The following is an 18,470-nucleotide window of genomic DNA, read 5'->3' on the forward strand; positions in this document are numbered from 1 at the left end:
AAGAAAAATGCTTCCACAGTTTAATGCCAGAGCTGAGTCACGGTGGAACATGATGCATCCTCGATCCAGGCTCCTCTTCCCACTCACAAATTAGGAGATGTCCATGTATGCTTTCCCAAATCTACGCTCTATCTCTCTACTAATTCACCTTTGTTCAGAAAAGATTAATTCCTAACCTAAACGCCAGCCATGCACCATGCGCTGGGTTTCTCTATTCCCTGGTGGTCTGACAGCGTTGACTCTTCGGCAAGTGGCTCCCATTTATCAGCAGAGAAGAAAAAGCCTCAGTGTGAGAGTGCTCTGACTCAGAGGCACTCTTCGCTAAGATGTGCATAAACTATATTATTATTTCGAGACACACATTTTGCTCAAGGCTCTGCTCTGTACGCATTATGCAGCTCTGTCAGCCTCTCCAAAAGTTCAGGCCTGCACAATGCTGTGGGATGGATGTCACGCACGGTTGTGGGTGGTACCTCTCCACCTATTCTTCTTTTCTTGTTATTTTTAAATGGAGTGGCGCTAAGTTCTATAGGTGCCTATAGACTCTACTGCTTTAAGGTTGGAGGGTGAGGTTTTCTGACTGACTAAAAGCTTGTGAATTGTGCTGCGTGGGTGCTGAGCGGAAATGTGGGCATCCAGTACCTTCCGCCTACTCTGCAAGGACATTGCTGTCGTTTTAGTTTTTTAGTCGTAGCCACAGTCGGTTTGAAGTAAGAATCTGTGAGAAATTAATTTTGCATCATGACTGATGGACCTTGGAGTAGTTTTTTTTTTCTACAAACAGAATCAAATTGTGTCATGCATTAAACTCTCAGCTGATTTCTTGGCCAGGTGAGGGCAGCAGAAGAGAGCTATAGCCAAAACACAACAATTACATATTAGTCGCTTAAAAGTCAGCAAACAGTTGCCTGTTCACACATCCAGCAGACGGAACAACGCTAGCAATGATTTGGAGTCATGCTTGTGTCCACCTGGGGAATTTAATCCAAGATTCAATATTTTCTTTAGCTCTGTTTTGGTCTCCACCAGCTCCTGGGGCGATTCCGGCTCGTTCTCTGCTAAATGTTTTGCTATGTTCAATTTGTCATCGAAGAAAAGTGGTGTGGCGGAGACAAAAATGCAAAACAGTGAGGCTGCAGGCTGAAAAAAATCTAAACGAAGAGCTGACGGGAGCTGCAGAGTGACATGGTGATTACCTGCAGATTCAAACCAAAGAGCGACCACTTTCTCGTGGTGGTCCATCAGATGTGATTATCAAACACTTGCAAAGAGGTGTCACAGAGGCGGGATGTTTAACAGTTAAGCAATAAACTTTGTTTTCTGAAGGGACATACCTGCACTCAAACAGTTCACTTCAATAAGAATTTAACAGTTCAAGATCACCCTAGCATCTTTTTCTGCATCGCAAAATAAAGGCGTCCCCATTGGTAGATATCGGATAACATATACGCCGATACTCACACATGTGATGGGCCAACCAATATATCGCTCAGGATCTTACAGCTGCTTTTAAACCAACCTCAAAGTGCTCGTAAAACTCAGTCTCCTCATTAGACCATGTGATACGACTGACAGCTCCTGAGTGGAGTTTGTGATGAGATGACTTTGTTCAACCATGTTCCCGAAGTGAAGAATGAACTGTCAGTAGTTTAGAGTGATAAACGCTGGTAGCTTCAATGATCTATGAGGCCACTTCATTCACGCAGTTCATCGTGTACATGGTCAGAGTTACACTGGCTGAGAATAGACTAAATCTAATGCACACACTGATGTGAACCCTTACTTTAATAATAATAAAAGGCAAAAGAACCCATTGCAAAAAAAAAAAAAAAATCACATTATGACATTTTATATGATTAGTTTATTTTACTTAGGGATGAATTTGTTTTCTCTTTTTAACAATGTCGTATGTGTTTGATACTAATGATTGTTTTCATTATAATCTGAGCATTATTCTCTCTGATCAACTGATTGTTTGGTTTGTAAAAATTGGCACGTAGCGAGACAATTACTCAGAGTTTGTCCAACCAGCAGACCAAACATCAGAATCATTTTGAATAAATCCAATTAAACAAAATCCAAATCGTCACTTTGGTGGACCTGGAACAATGGAAACATTTTGTTCTGCTCTTTCACTCTCGTGGAGTGGGAAAGACAGAATAGCAGCTCAGGTGTTTCTGTGTCTAAACTAAAGGATTGTGCAGTGAACTGAGCTGAGAGAGAAACAGTGCGGTCTCTGCTTCATCTCAAGGACAGACCGCTAACCTTGAGACGCTCTGCTGTAAACGAGGGGGAAACAAAACATTCTCCTTACACATGAGCAGACTGGATCTGAATGATGGCGAAGAAACGAAGAAAGAGAGGAAGAAACCGAACGCACTTAAACCTACACATGCTGTACACACGGAGCAGACATGCAGTCCCTCCACACTCAGATAAACACACACTGTATCTGGGCATCCAAATCATGTGTGTGTGCCCGTGGGCCTGGGGCTCGCTGCTAAGACTCAGTTCAAAGTCATCCTAGATTACCTTGAGGAATGATGATGATAATGATGGTGGTGGGAGCTGACCCCTGGGGGGACGCAGGACTTTAAAACTCCCCCTCATTAAGTCTTAAGTTAAGAGTCTAAACACTGTGGGCAGAATCGAAAACAGCTTGCGTGCTATTTCTAGTCGAGAAGTCGAGAAAAGCTCCTTTTTTTCCTTGCTGCTGTTGTTGTCACGGAGGCTCGGCCCAGGAGCTCTGATGCCGTGCGTTCTACCTCACATTATCTCAGATTTCTCGCCAAGTGAACTTTAGACCCGCGGACGTCTGTCAGGGCCGATTTGGCTTCAAGGGGCAGCTGCTTGCGCGTTGGTGGACGTGACGTTCAGAAGTGTTGGGAATGTCTCGCGCGGCCAGAAGCCTACAGCTGCTCAGGACACTGGTCTAATCCTCGTGGGAAGGTCTGCAAGACCAGTAGGGGAAAAGTGCTCCTGAACACAGAGAGGTAGACTCCAGCTTCCAGCTTGTATGCGAGCGTGAGCCCGTGTGTGTTTATGTGTCTTCATCACCAATATTCATGTTCACCTCCCACTCTCATAATAAAAAAAAATCTGATATCCTCCATCTCAGTTTGCTGAGCTGTTGTTTGGAACACAGGTGTCAAATGTTTGCTGTCACCACCCACCCCGCTCTATCTTTCTCCCCCACACACACACACACCTCCACACATCCTACAGCATTTGGAAAATGGCAGCAGCCGCTTCCAACATTCAAAGCAGCTGACGATGACCTGTCTTTTGCTTGCACAATTTTGCTGCATCTTTTGCAGTCCTTCCTCTCTCCCTGTTTTTCAAGCAGCAGTAACGGCTCCTCCATTTGTGTCAGGGACACACACACACAAGTGTGTTTTGACCCCGCTGAGAGTGGAGGTAATGTTGGCTGCAGGAGGGCACCACGAAAAGACCCGCAAGACCAGAAGGGGAAAAAAAGCCGGTGAAGAATACCAACAAGGACGGCGCTTTAATAGCACTGCAGCAGCCTGAGGCGAAGCACTCTATCTGCACCGCTCATAAAAACTCAGTATCTACTGACTCAGCCACAGCTATAGACAGAGTGGAGGTTAATGAGAGATCAGTGTCTGTCGTACAACTGTACTTGTTAATCATATATATTTATATACGTGTGCCTTTGTATGGTGGCTAATTGAGGCTATAAAGCAGGGCTGACCAAGTTAGGATACCATAAGTTAGAATTTGGCGGCCAAATGATTCTAGCAAAAAAAAAAAAAAGAATGCTGTTTGAAATTTTGTGAGGTAAAAAAAAAGCTCTTTGAATACATACTATCCCAGATAACAGATTATTTTTCATGATCACAGCGCAGTGGGCAGAGTGACATTTTATGCAGGAAGTCAGTCAATTAAAGGAACTTAGGATCCCAGTACTGCGGGAGCCCAGAGAGGCAAACGGAAATAAATAAACAGCAAAATATAATATCAGGCAAAACGAATCACCTGACACCAACACATGAGAAAACCATTTAGATCAGACTCAGAAAAAAAGGTTTAGGGTTCAGGGTAGGCTACCATTTTGCGTTTTAACAACACTACAATTGGTGCTTGCTTTTGTCCTGTGAAGCTTCAGTTTTGGCTCACCAAGGGAAAAAGTTTGGCCACACCGGCTATAAAGACTGAAATCTTTGTGAAATGCACCTCCACTACTCAGAGCTCACAGACCACAGCAAAGTCCTCGTATGTGTAAATTTACTTGGCAATTAAAGTAATTCTGATTCTGAAGTAGATTGCGTTCACCAAAAGAAAAAAAAATGGAGGCCTCCATATCTCCAAATTATGATTTACTTTCTCAAAGACATATGTTTGTAAATGCGAGGTAGTAAATCATATGAGAGCCAGAAGTCAGAATTACAAAATGAGGTCTCCATTTCTATCCTTTGGTGACTTGAAAATGTATTTAAAAATATTTTTAACTGAATTTATAGCATTTTACATTAACATTACATTTATTTAGCTGACACTTTTGCTTCAACAGCTACTCTTAGTAGTTTAAACAGAAAGTTAAGTACTCATAATTCAAAATCTAGCGTATGTTCAAGTTGCTCAGTACAATCAATGAGATAAGACAAATAAGATCTTTTTGGCCATTTTTTGTTTCCATACAAATTGCTCTGTGTACACTGAAAACTGATATATACACAATAGTGTTTGAACGGATTATTAATGCACAGATTCATATATAAAGATTGTTCCTACATGTTAAATTCAGATGATCATTTTAAAGTCTTGTGTTGTGACACTTACCTCTGAGGTGTCATGAGTATTTGTTACTGTATATGTTTCTGCTTTGAACCACCTGCCCGGCCTGCAGGCGTGGATGTGCTGACGGCTGGGGTCACACAGAGCACGCCCCAGTGAGGTCTCAATGGCAACCCTCAGCAATCCACACACGCTCATATAAACACACGTGCACTCACTTTGTCACACATTAAAGCTGCAAAGGTCCATCAAACGACATTTAACTCCTGCCATCAACCAAAATAGATCATGACGATCACTGATTGTAAAGTGCTTTTAATTTGAAATCCTAGCAGACACAGTGCACCAACTCACCCTCAGCATCTGCACAATAAATCAGATGTGACAGGTGACTTCCTCACCAGTGACCGTGACTTATTATCTCCCGTAATGGATAACATGAAATCACTTGAATATGTCCTGCGGGCTCGGGCTCACCTGAGCTCCTGTACACAGAGTAAGTATGAGTGACACTCTCAGTTTGGATCTGGAGAGAGGGCTCGAAACAGTCTCACAGCCAGAACACTCTCGTCTTTGTGATGTTAAACCAACGTTCAGCACGCTTGGAGGAGTTCATTGCAACTTTCAAGAGTGATATAAGTATTTATGAGCAGAGCTCTTTGGATTACATTTGGCCACATCTGCTTTACAGGAAAGAAGATTCCCCCTGTGAGTCTTTTTTTTTTTTTTTCGGGAATATATGATGTAAAACACACCGGCTGACAGGCTGCTGTCATCTGTCTGCTCTGCAGAGGAGCTGTCTCACTGTTTTCACTGTGAGTGGGAAAAAAGACAAAGGGGGGAAACAGAGTTTTTCTCCAGCCTGACCCCTGAGATGTCTCTTAATCTGCCTCCTGAATCGCGTCCTTAGGTTGAGACAAGCCCTCTGGGGCTCCCTCCGCCCCGACCCTCCTCCCCTCGCTTTCCTTTTCACACTTGTATTTATCCCCTCTGTATTAGAGCTGCTTTCAAACGGCAGCTCAGTCAGACTGTTGACAGACATTTGAAGAATCAATGCCTAAACGATGCGTTGGCTTATATAGCTGCCACTCACCTGAGATCATCAACCAAACCACAGGAGGCATAAAACACGCCGCCATCTGACAAACGTGGACACATGGCTAACAATTAAAAGTTACATTGTCTTGTTAAAAATATGAGTACACTCATTTTAATAGTTCTTAAAAAATATATAACTTACCCCACACAAACTACATTTGTCAGACGTCATACATGTTAAAGGGGCAGTTCACCCCAAATTCAAAATGACATATTTTTCTCTTGCCTGTGGGGCTCTTTACCCATCTAGGTTGTTTTGGTGTGAGTTGCTGAGTCTGCTTCCTGGCTCTTGGCTTTTGGTGCTCAAAGTACCAAAGAAATACATCTGAAAAAGTCAACAGCACCGTGTCTTTCCACAAATCATGACCCGGTTACTCGACATAAACCCACAGACGTTATTGTTGGCAGTTTCATGTCGGAACTATTTTCTTTCTATCAAACTACAGCCGCCAACTGTATCACTGCGCAGGAGGAAGTCTGTTTCCATCTGCTCCCGGACGAGAGGCTCAGGCTGGTGACAGTGCAGGATGTAAAGCTTTAATGGCGTTGACCTCGGCTGAGCTGGGATGTTGGTTAGCTTCGTTAGCTAGTCTTTTGCACATGAGTGGATGCACACTTCCTCCTGTGTGGAGAAATGAGTGCACAGTACCAAATGTTTAGATCTGCCTTTGACAGAGATCATTAACCCTTTGCCCCTTTGTGTCTGCTGAAATCTGCCCAGCAGTGAGTTATATTCAGTTAGATCAGTGCTGACGCCTGGTAGATAGCCTGATAATTCACTAATGTGCATACAGGCGGGGACGAGATTAGATCCATAAAACACATCTCTCAGGGCACGAGCCAGACTGATATGATGGTGGAAGGTCGGCAATCATAATCAAGCAGAAGACCTATAGAGGGAGACTTATGATCCGAGCATTAATTCTCACTATTGTGTGTGCTCAGGATCTTTACAGCCGTGATACTCCAAGGACAAACCGGAGAAAGAATTCAATACTGGTGTGAGAAGCAGACAGACAGGCGTGGAATGTGTCAGGCATTTTATTTCCTGCTGATCATTGTCTTATCTCATCTCATACATAAATCATGCTTTTTCATACGGCAGCACCAAACTGCTTTGACATTTATTACAGATCTGACATACATATGCATGTATTCACAAAATAAAGGAAACGTGTTTCCAGACAGTTTTATGGTGACACTGCCGATAATTCATAGTCATTCATGGTCAAAGCCTATGTACATTCACACAAGAAAAACAAACAAATAAATATTTGCATATAAAATAAGGCTGTATATATAATGACACATGTTAAAAACTTCAGTTACCTGATAAACATGTGGCAAATGTGTAAAATAAGATAAATACACTGCAATATCATCATATCATCTTATCAATAATCCCTTCATTTATGACACCTGAGAACTCCATGGACTGAATTCAATGCTGACATTCACGATGAGAAGTGCATTTATCCGTTGCAGCAAAATGTTTACTTCCCCGTGTCTTTTAAAATAATGTCATATTTGTATAGTGGCAGGCTGTGAAATTCCCTTTTGGCGGAAGTGTGCACATCATCACACGAGGCACAGGAATAGCACCACATACGGAGAGGCTTGAAAAAGCTAATATGGCTTCGTATTCAGCTGGACATACGTGTACCCTACACACATACAGTAAAGGCTTCAGGAATGGAAAAAAAAAATTCTTGGTCTATTTTCTTCTTAACTGTCATAAATCATCACACACAAAAACACATACATACACACAAAAAGTACCCTGATATTGTCACAAATAAAAAGTCAGAAAGCTCTCAATGGGAGCACACCAGTATGTACAGTTTGGACAGATGCTTCAAAACAAAGACGGATTGAGGGTTGTATGTAAGGTACTGTAAACAAGGCAGAGGTTTACAGGCAGCATCTGGACAGACATCACGCTGCGGGGGCCTGCGAGCTTAGCAGACTGAGAGGTGTCTCCAGGGCCGGACCGCTGCTTTATATCTCCGGAGTATCTACTGGAATTTTATAGGCCTGAGGTGACGTCTTCCTTTCAAGTTGCTCCAGATAAGATAACCTGTCTGCTCTGTGAAAGCTAAAGGCTAATGGCTCTCTCTGGTCACTGCACGCTACCTGAGAGATAAATGCGAGAACACAGAGGAATTCTGCTCTCTCTGATGTCTGGTAGCGTAATGTCTACTGTTCTTGTAACATGCAGCCTTATGAACGTGTTCCAGTGTGCTTGTATATGGATTTGTACATTACACTGCGGCGTGTTTGTGGGTAGGTAAATGTTCACTTCTCTGGCCTGTAAATCCACACAAACTGTTTGTTGACTTCCTCACAGTCGCTCTCCCATACCTGCCGTCATCATCCTACAAAGTTGGTTATGTCTGTGATCTTTTACTTTCAACACAGCCAAAAGACTGAATAGATCTTCTCCGAAATCTTAACATATATAGAACAACACTGATGCTGATGTACAGATCATAAACTTGCCGAAGACGTTTCCATCTTTATTTTAAACACTAACCTCAATGACGTGAACTTTCCTGGGGTGTTCTATTTTTGAACCCGATCCAGTTAGTGAGAATGCACGAAGGTTCACGAGCGCAGCTGGACAAAGGCCTACAGCTGCAGTTAACAGCTGGAGACATGCAGGTGGGGCAGCCTGGCCTCAATCCAGATGCCCACAAGTTAAACCTAAACGGAACTCTGGACACATTGGTAACATCCGACACATTCACATAAAGAAACTTCACTAAACCAAAAAGTCTCCTAAAGTAGCTGCTCAATGGTGTAAGACAGGACTGTGGTATTATCTGTGCAACTATCTGTGAATCTTGCCTAAGTGGTAAAGGTCCGAAACGGAGACACCTCACTGCAAATCAACGACAGGCCCGTCACATCAACAAACAAAACTTAGTGAATTGATCTCAAAGGCACATAAGGCTTTGGAAACACATGGAAATTGGAAGGCACATTCTGGCAAAAAAATCGGAGAAATGGCAACTGTGCGGTGTTCGCTAATGACGACAAAACTGTTCAATTATATTACAATATAAAAATAAATGAAGAGTACAATAAATAAGACATTTGTACAGTACTTACAGCAGATTCATTTACACTATACACACACACAGGAGGGAAAGAGGTCGCGTGGAGGACGGGGTTGAGCTCTGAGTTGGCTGTAGCACCGAAGAGGAGGGACGACTCGACACAACAAGGACATGGAGAGAAGTGCCGAGACGAATGGAAACAGATACTAAAAAAAAATTGGACAAAACAAAAGATGTGTTATCATCAGTCAACATAACTGCAGGTTGTAGTAATTACTTGATATTTAGTTGCCCAATCAATTATTTTGAACAATACAAGTTACAGGTGTATTCACATCCATAATTTGAAAATGTATCAACATTCTTTTGAAGACTGAAAATATAAACCTGATTTATTCCAAGGATTATTAGCGTACATGCTATATGTGCATTAAAATATAAAAAAACAGATATAGTTGTTGAGTTTTGTATATGTAAAAATTCAGATTGTGCCTTTTATAGCTGAAATAGAAGTACTGTCATATTTAGAACGACTCCCACACCTGTTTGATGGTATTACAGGTACTCCACTTTTACAGGCAGGCTGGAGCCAGAGGACGGTGTACATTTACCACAGTAGCCGCCACAAATTCCTGACACTCTGCTGCCACCCTGTGGACACAAGAGGAATACCAGTTATTTGCATTACATAGGTAAATGTTTAATTTTGTCATACAGATGCTGCTTATGAGAGGATCACAGCTTGTTTGAATTTCTTTGTTCTATGTCAAAGAAACCTTTTGTTGACCTGTCACTGATCTGTAAGGTCAGATGTAAAACAGATGTGAGTTTGAAGGACACGTGAAGGGAAAAGCCTCGACAGTGAAGGACTGCTTGCGCTACTTCAAGTAGTTTTAAAATTCATCACTTTGAAAGGTTTCCTGCCGCAGGTTTGTTTGGAGCTTTTCCTTTTCAAAAAGGCGTACAAAGACTGAGGCCCACCAGGCAGACTGTCACCAGGTATGAATTGGGTAATCACTCTCAGCAACAGGCAGAAAATACAAGTTAATTAATCACCAGCATCATTTACATGCGACATGATGGGAGGTTTCATGCAAACATCTAGAAACAAAAAAGGAAACCGCGGCAGGCGAGTACACCGAGCGCTCTATCCCACGACATGAAAGCCACAGCGTGAGGCGAGTGGTTCGTCTGATCTCCTCTGGAGTGCTCTCTCCGTCCCAATGTCACAACCTGGCTTCATTTAAACTGCCTGAAGAGCGGGCCGGCTGGCTGTGGATATCAGACTGCGAACACTTTTTGGCATCACAAGCGCCTCCTGTTTTTCACCTTGCCAAAAAGCGCTCTCCAGCTTGATCTCCATTTCAAAAGCGGAGTGGCAGAGAGGGGGCACTTGAGAGAGCAGCTGCCCAATAAGGGTCCTTTCTCAGCGAGTTTAGCGGGAGAAGTGGAGCTGGGAATTCAGAACCCACTTGGGACTATGCCCGATTAGAGCTCTGAAGCCAAGAGGACATGCAGAGAGGAGAAGCAGTAGATGCAGCAGTTAAATTAGGTACTGATAAGTAGATTTAAAATTATTTCTTCTTTTTATACTTGAATTTAACAAGCAAGGAGCTCACTGATACAAACTTGCATCATGAATGAATAAAAGGTAATAATGAGAGGTTTTTTCTGTCACTTTTTTAAATGGTTCACTCAAAATCATATGGACTTATTAGTTAAAGTTTACTGTAAACTGTAAAGTTTAGGGGAGTCTTTCCAGGACATGTACATATGTGACATGCTGCCAGTACCTGTGATTTTTGGACATCAGCCACCGCATAGTTGCCCTGTGAGATCCATGATGTGTCCTCAGCCACCTTGAAGCCCGTTCCTGAGAGGTTGATCCTGAACCGCCCCTGATAGAAGAGACACCACAGAATATAAATTATGAAACATCACATTTATATTCAAACATTCGTTAGACATCAATAACTTAAACCATGTGTTTTTGAGAAAGGATGCCTGATTTGCCGTGAGCAGCAGTAAGAAGCAGAGCTGAAAAAGTCATCTTAATATTACCAAAACTTGCGAAGTGCAATATCCAGAAGGAGCTGCAATGTTTGTTAATGATAAAGGGAAAAAGTTTCTAGTCATACAGCTTCAGAGATGCCCCATCTTTAAGATCCCATCATCATTGTTATTCATTTTTTTCAGTAAAAATCAAACGCAAAAATTACAAATCTCATTAAAACGGACTCATATCAACACTGAAATAACTGTAAAAACAAAAATTGCAAATTAATAAAAAGAAAATGCATTTGGTTCAGACTTAAGAAGGAGGAACCAAAAGGTCTAAATGGGAGAGGTGTGACTCAAATACTTCCTTCAGAGGGTTTTCAAAGCAGATAAAGTTCAAACTGAATCACACGCAATAAGAGATTTACAAAGAAACGACTAATTGTAATACATTAAAGAAAATTGTGCGAATTGCACTTCTGGAAAACACAGACAGGCTTCTTTCCAGTGTGGTCCAACATACAATACAATACAAAACACCATACTCTATTCATAAAAAGTGTTTTCAAATAGATTAATATTGAATATATTGAGTCAAACATCAATTTTTCATCGTAAGTATATCTCATGAGTACATGAGACATGCCAAGTGACAGAGGTTTCAATAATAATCATTTTTTTATCAGCTGATGACAACTCAGGGCAGTTTGTGGAATTCTCCTGGTACAAAATCCAAAACCTTTAAAAGGATGGATACGGATAAAACAGTTTTAATGGCAGATATTTTTACATGTCATAATGTCGCAGGAAGAGCATGGATGTAAAGTTGATAACAATCTGTTTCAAATCACTCAAGTCATTGACAGAATGACCAACTAGGACACTTGTGCTTTTCCTGCTTTGACAATTCAACAGTTTCCCCTCAGCTGCTGTTGTTCTCACCTGTGGACATCGTGCGGCGCTGTAGCAGTCTCCAGCTGTAGCAAAGGGCACATTCTTGCCTTCGCGGGTAAAAGCAAACTGCCAATCTGTAGCTGAACAACAAGATAAACAAACAAGCTCTTCAGGTACGATGTGACAAATGTGTATCCTGAAATTTGTTGCTATACGACCTCGGATGAACTTCTATGATGATAGCTCCCATCTGCCATAATGACCGAGCCTCTTGCTGTTTAAACTGGTCTAAATCCAGCCATAGTTTTAGGGTCAGCCTAATATCAGTATAATTTCATCTACTTAGAGCAGTTTCATTTAATCCCCTCAAGCCTTGTAATTGTGTGTTGCTTAAATGAACCTCGAAGACATCTTGAGCCCATTAACCCTCGTTAGCACGGACATAATTAAATGGCAAAGGAAGTTCTTATTTGAGAGTAATGTGGAGTTTACACTGGCACAGGATGCTGTTATGTGTGGGTGTGTGTATGTGTATGTGCGTGTGTGTAAGCCACTCACTGATGATGTTCATCTTGCTGAGGTCCAGGCGGACTTTGGAGAAGGTGGTGATGCCAGCAACCGTGTAGTCTCTCCGACAATCGCAGTCCTCTCTTCTGGAGCCGTTGGCTGGACACTGGGTGGGGTCATTGAGCCTGGGAAACACACACACACACACACTTGATACCTTAGCTCAACTTTACACTTCCATGGAATTCCTTCATTTACGGACAGAATACGCTGCTGGGAGTCAGTTGGATTTTGTAATGAAACAGGCTTTTCTCATTGTTATCCCGCTCGCTGTTTACCTGAAGCCAAAGATCTCTGAAAAATTCTCTCCTTCTCCCGTCGTCAAGGTGATGTACTCCTGTGGAGTCTCTGTCTGCATTCCTGCACAGTAGACCTGAGGAGAGAAGGGTGGAGGAGGATGAGGAGGTGGTAACGAGAGAGAGGAGGGGTAGGAAATCCAGGGTGAAGGAAAGGGATGAAGGTAATATGACAGTGGGGAAAAATTGGAGCATAGTAGAGAAGCGGAGATTAGGAAAGGATGGACAATGCATTTGCAACCTTGTACACTAAGCCGCATGAGTGAAAAAAAGTATGTCTGAACACAAGCAAGTAGAGATGAATTTTATGCACTTTTACAGTAAAACTGTCACACACAGAAAATGTTCCTGCAGTGTTTAAGTCATCCGAAATGTCAGTAGATCTCTAGTTTTTTCCTGTCCCCCTCCCGTCATGAATAAACCTATCATGGGCTCATAAACTTTCTACAATTGTGAGGTAATAATGTCATAAAATCGTACCTTGAGTGCTTTTCCTCGAATATTGAGGAAGTGTTCGCCGTCTGGGAGAGGGCCGTTCACGCTCTGGACGTCTTGACAGCTAGACGGCAGATGGCCTCGGAGACACAAAGGAAGTGAGGTAAGTATGGACAGTACAGTGTTACAGTGGTAGTGTTTTATGAAAAGGTTCGACACAGGACAGGCACTCAGGCTGTATACACACACATGTGCACGCATGCACACAGAACATTTCAGGAGGTAAGTCAAGTGTGTCAAATCGCTGCATCGAATCAAAGAAAAACCAAAAGCCACTCGCTCTTTGAAGTCCCATCCTACCGTAGGGAAGTAAATACACCAGACAGTGAAACTTTGAAGTTTGCCTCAGATCATAAATATTTCACCGGAGGCCAAATCTCTGAGATGGCCGAATCAGGTCCGAGCCATACCTAACAGTGGCATTCAGCTGGCCCGTCTGTAACCCTGCTAGGCTTTGACCTTCGTTCAAGAGAGGCCGTTTTTCTCTCAGTACTCACAGCTTGGATTTCTGCAGACTTTACGAGCCTCCGGCATGCCGTCTTGAGAACACCTATTGCTCTCCTGACCGTCTGCTGTGACACACTGCAGCGTCCTCTCCATCACTCCATCACCACAGCTCGCTGAACACTGGAGGGGAGGAGGAGAAGCACGACAGTGTGAAAATCAAACTTGTGGATGACAGTCTGTCAGCGGTTTATGCCTTCAAAAGGCCCTTTGAAAGAAACTGCGTGCGTGTACATTTCTGTCAATACTGATTAGAGCTACAGCGTTCTTAATGTCAAAAAGTAGCAAAAGTGGCCTCATTTCTATCAAAGAAAACCTTACATGTGCATGAAAAAAATATCATAAGATCAAAGATTTCAGTCAACTTTCCACCCAAATTTAGTGCAAATTTTAACGTAATTTCCATAAAATGTGCAACGTACAATGCAAATTAATACACGTTTCCATCCACTACTTTCATGTGAATGTGAGAAGTTTACTGCATGGAGATCAACGCCGTCAGCTGTTTATTCTCCACTGTAAACAAATGTAGTGGAGGAAGCGATGAGATAACGTTAATTAAAAGAGCTCAAATCAACCTCATACAAATCGAAATGATGTAGAATACATGAGGGAAATGTGGCAAGGTAAGGTGACAAGCTTCCCATGGTGTGATGTTTTTTTGATATACGCTATTTTTGGTCTCTCCAGTGGAGCAGGAGTTTTGTAAGTGTGTTTAAACTGCACTTAGTCTTAGCACTTACTTTTTCTTTGTATTTTCTTTGTATTCACGTGCTAACATTAACAACTTCACTTCGAGAAACAACTTTTTTGCAACATTTCAACATTTTCCACCTTGAATTTCAGGTGTTGTCAACTGCATTATACCAACTGAAATGTGTTGAAATGAAGAAAAAGAGTTTAATATCATAATTAGTCACAAATAAGTAGAGAAGACTTGTTCGACTAGCATTTCTGAACCTCAGTCTCACCATCAGTCGTTGTACCTTCGGCTTGTTTTTGCAAAATCTCATGGTTGTATTTCATTTTATGAGCCTAAGACTAAAAACATACGTCTACTATCCTGATAAATGACTGGACAACATTTAGAGACACAAACACACTCACCAGTCCCCAGATTCCAACCCTCCACTCCTGTGGCGGCGGGCACGGGTCCAAATTACAAGGCATGTAGCTCTCAGGGGGGGTCCCAGGGCAGTTGGACAAAGACTGATGGCCGTACTCATAGTTGTCATTCTCCACATGCACCTCGCTGCAGGAGATCAGACGCTGGCGGTAGCCCTGGCCACAGCTGGCTGAGCACTGGAGGAGAGAATAAATCAGCGGCATGAGACAACAACAGTATTCCACACAGGAAACATGGGTGATTTCTGTCATTTCCGCACTCCTGGGTTTAAAGGAGATTGTGATTCAGATGAATGGTCTTTTTGAAGGGTGAAGTACTGTCCGCTCAGGGCAAACTGGCTTTTTACGATTCACATCTATAAGTTTAGTGGGACGACATCGTTTAAATGGCACGCGGCTCCTTGGGCTCTCACCTCGGTCCACTCCCCTGTGATCCAGATGAGTTCACAGGGGTGGGTGTTACAGCTCTCTATGTCTGGAGGTCTGATCTGGTTAACACAGTACATCTCATGGACCTCCTGCTGGTTGTGGTCCACACACTTCAAGGCTCGTCTACGGTGGCCCGCTCCACATGACTTGCTGCACTGCAATGGAGAGAAGACGGAGATCAGGCTTTTAGAAAGAGGAAAAATCATGTCGGAGTTCTATTGGGAGAAACATCATGGCATTCTTATATTGACTTTTCCTTTTAGGTACAGCGGACCTGATTATGTATGCACACCTGTCCAGCTTCAAACTGGAAGTTGTTTGTACAAGACAGGATCCTAAATAACCACTGGCGTAAATGAAGAACAGTCTGATCCACATGAAACGACAGAGTGAAGATGTCAAAACAGCGGATAAGGGCTGGGAGGAAAGCACTTTGTTGTTGAGCAGAAGAACCTGAGCTGAAGACATGACCAAGTTCCTCAGAAGAGATTACACAACTTGTAAATCTTGAAACTGTTTACAGTGTGTGCCAACAATATGCCTGATCAGACATCAGAGCCAAAAATCACCGCCAGCAAGTGCCTTTCGTGTTAGCACGCACGCTGTCTCTCAAAGACGAGGCTATCGCAGCACAGTCAATGATTTTAACAAGTGAACTTCCTATTGGCAGACACCCATAACATTGATGTTTTGCAGATAAAACGTGTGCAGTTCACCTGTGTCAGACCCATTCATACCAGTCTCTTACATCAGAGGTAAACAAACTAAACCTGACCTACTATAAGTACTACATGTCTTGTAAAAAGAGCTGCCCACGGAAAGATACGCCACAACTTAGAGTAATGCCTCTGTCACGAACACTTTGAGAGGCCATTATAGGACTTGAAAACTGTTGGTAGTTCTGGACTACCTAGTAAGGGTAGGATACATGCCTGAGAAACCTGGAAGCAAACCAGTATCTACAATAAGGTTATTCCTCAAAGTAACCATACAATTCCACAGTCAACCTTTCCATACCAAAAATGACAACAGTACTGAACTTTTATAGCGAGGATTCCAGTCCTTGTGTGCCAACCAGAGAATACCTAAAGGATTGATTTAAAGGAGTAGTTCATCCTTTCCAGAATACACTTATTCACTTCTTTTCTTTGTATGTTCATTATGTATGAAACTAGAGCAAGGATACAATTGGCCTTAGCATAATAACTGAATGCATAGCCAAGAAATAGTTACATTAAGTTACTCTACGTGAAGCCACAAGTTTCAGTTCTATGGATTTCACAAACAAGATACAATGTGTTAAGAATAGTGGTGTTGGTTGACCCTTTTATTCCAGTCTTTAGACTGCATGACGCAAGTTGTTTGCCCATTATTAAAGTCCAAATCTCGTCAAGTAAATAACTAAAGCATATTTCCTTAAATGTGGCTATCCCTTTCATATGGTCAGAATAAAGATGCAGGGTGGCCCTCATACTTTTCCAGGCCTGTGGAGTGTTTTAAATGCTGTTGAAACGAAAGTGGTATCCTGCGATGAAGTGTTTAGCTGACTGTAAGTTCACAACCACAGAGCCACGCGAACCTGGACGTCTTACTACATCCAGGTCTGTGCAGTAACTCAACTGCTACAGCATTCAAACTCGCAAGAGTCGTAATTTAAGCACTAAACATTTATGAAGAGCTCGGAGAGGTTTCCCACTTGCGTCAGACACTGTGTGGAGTTACGAATGCAGCCGACTCCAGCTGGTCTTCGTCACCCTTAATATGTTGAACAATGTCAAACAAGTGAAATACTTGGAACTGCTATTTTGAGCTGTGCTGCTGTACTATGCAGGGATGAAACTCATCCTGAGTTTGAGGAGAGGGGAGGGGCTGAGAGAGGTTAGGTCTGATCTGACACATTGCACTTTATACCATGGTCTGGGTGAATACTCGATTCTGATTGGCTGGAGGGTGTAGGTAGACACCTACTAAGTAGTTCCAGTCAAATTGACTGTTCACCGCTGTAAATCAATGCGCTAGCTGGCTTATCAAATCTGAATATTTTATTTCCAGCACTGAGTGCAGTCCGTCAGTCCTTCAGTGTCTTATCCTCTGAACACCACAGGGTGGCGACTGTAACACACAAGCTGCAGAAAGTTCACTTCCCCTCTAAATTTACTGATATGCAAATAATTTCACATCCCGTTCGCTGTTCAGCTCTCTGCTTCAGGCTGCGGCCACAGGAACGTTACACACGGCCGGTCATTTGTTCGTGGAAATCTTGCTATTGATTTGGGGACAATGACATGACTGGTTAGCAAGCTAATCATGTTAGCTAGCATACTGTCAAATTATATTTACTGTTTGTCAACCGTGCGCAATGTTATTGACTTTGAATTTTGCTAGCATAGGGTTAGCTTTCTGGCTCATCGCTGAGCGGACTAGAATATCTCCCGTTGCCAAGTCGTATCTATGGTCCGTCCTATTTACTGGAGGAGTGAACAACGTCTCTGTTGCATAAGAATCTTACGGGAGAGTAATGATTGTTCCAGGTATTAGTCAAACCCTCAGGCGTTACCAGGGAAACTAAGTTATGGCTAGTGAAAAACTTTATATTTTGACGCTTCGCGTCGAAGAGTTCACGCCTCCGCGTCGTCCGATTCATTTCTGTTAATGAACACCTCGTCGGGGATTATCCCTTACTTATCCGTGAGGGATAAGTGAACCGAGCCATAGAGTGACCAGAGACCCCGATGCTGCCCGGCCTACCAGCAAAGATGGACTGATCAACAGAGTCAAAGGCCTTAGCTAGATCAATACAGATCGATACAGACTATCGTTTCGCGTCTTAAGCAGAAATTATGTCGATGACTTTGCAGCGACCCAGCCATAACCGGATCAGAAACCAGACTGAACATTCGATAAAGTATAATAAACATTTAGGTAACAGGTTAGTTGATCGTTCCCAAGTCTACCTAAAACTTTTGATACACAAAGCAATACAGAGACGGACTTATAACAGCTTAGTTAAAAAAGAAAAAAAAGAAAAAGTGGCACAAAAAGGAAAAAAAAGACTCAAGTTAAGTATGTCAAGTTTGGACTTAAGTACAGTATTTGAGTGCATGTACTTAGTTAAACTCCTCCACTGGAAGACATTTCATGCTGCTCAGTGACCCAGATTCAACATCACTTGAACACAGTGAACAGGAACCTCCTGCTGCAGCTGCCTCGTCTAATAATCTCAATGGGGATCTGTAGCCTCCAGCCT

At 42.6% G+C, this 18,470-nt stretch overlaps 1 protein-coding gene across 1 annotated transcript in view; it reads right to left on the reverse strand.

Moving 5' to 3' along the window:
- Nucleotides 1-6,879: 6,879 nt before the first annotated feature.
- The window catches only part of adamts9 (ADAM metallopeptidase with thrombospondin type 1 motif, 9), a 46,004-nt gene continuing 34,413 nt past the window's right edge, over nt 6,880-18,470 (reverse strand). Inside the window, exons 31-40 of the mRNA XM_030421035.1 lie at nt 15,208-15,378; nt 14,777-14,971; nt 13,663-13,792; nt 13,151-13,245; nt 12,653-12,747; nt 12,366-12,499; nt 11,856-11,947; nt 10,709-10,813; nt 9,458-9,566; nt 6,880-9,121 (exon numbers count right to left, since the gene is read on the reverse strand). Coding sequence (XP_030276895.1) covers nt 9,471-9,566; nt 10,709-10,813; nt 11,856-11,947; nt 12,366-12,499; nt 12,653-12,747; nt 13,151-13,245; nt 13,663-13,792; nt 14,777-14,971; nt 15,208-15,378 — 1,113 coding nt within the window. The 3' untranslated portion in view covers nt 6,880-9,121; nt 9,458-9,470. The remainder of the gene's footprint in view (nt 9,122-9,457; nt 9,567-10,708; nt 10,814-11,855; nt 11,948-12,365; nt 12,500-12,652; nt 12,748-13,150; nt 13,246-13,662; nt 13,793-14,776; nt 14,972-15,207; nt 15,379-18,470) is intronic.

The sequence above is a fragment of the Sparus aurata genome, chromosome 6, assembly GCF_900880675.1.
Source record: "Sparus aurata chromosome 6, fSpaAur1.1, whole genome shotgun sequence".
NCBI classification, from domain to species: Eukaryota; Metazoa; Chordata; class Actinopteri; order Spariformes; family Sparidae; genus Sparus; species Sparus aurata.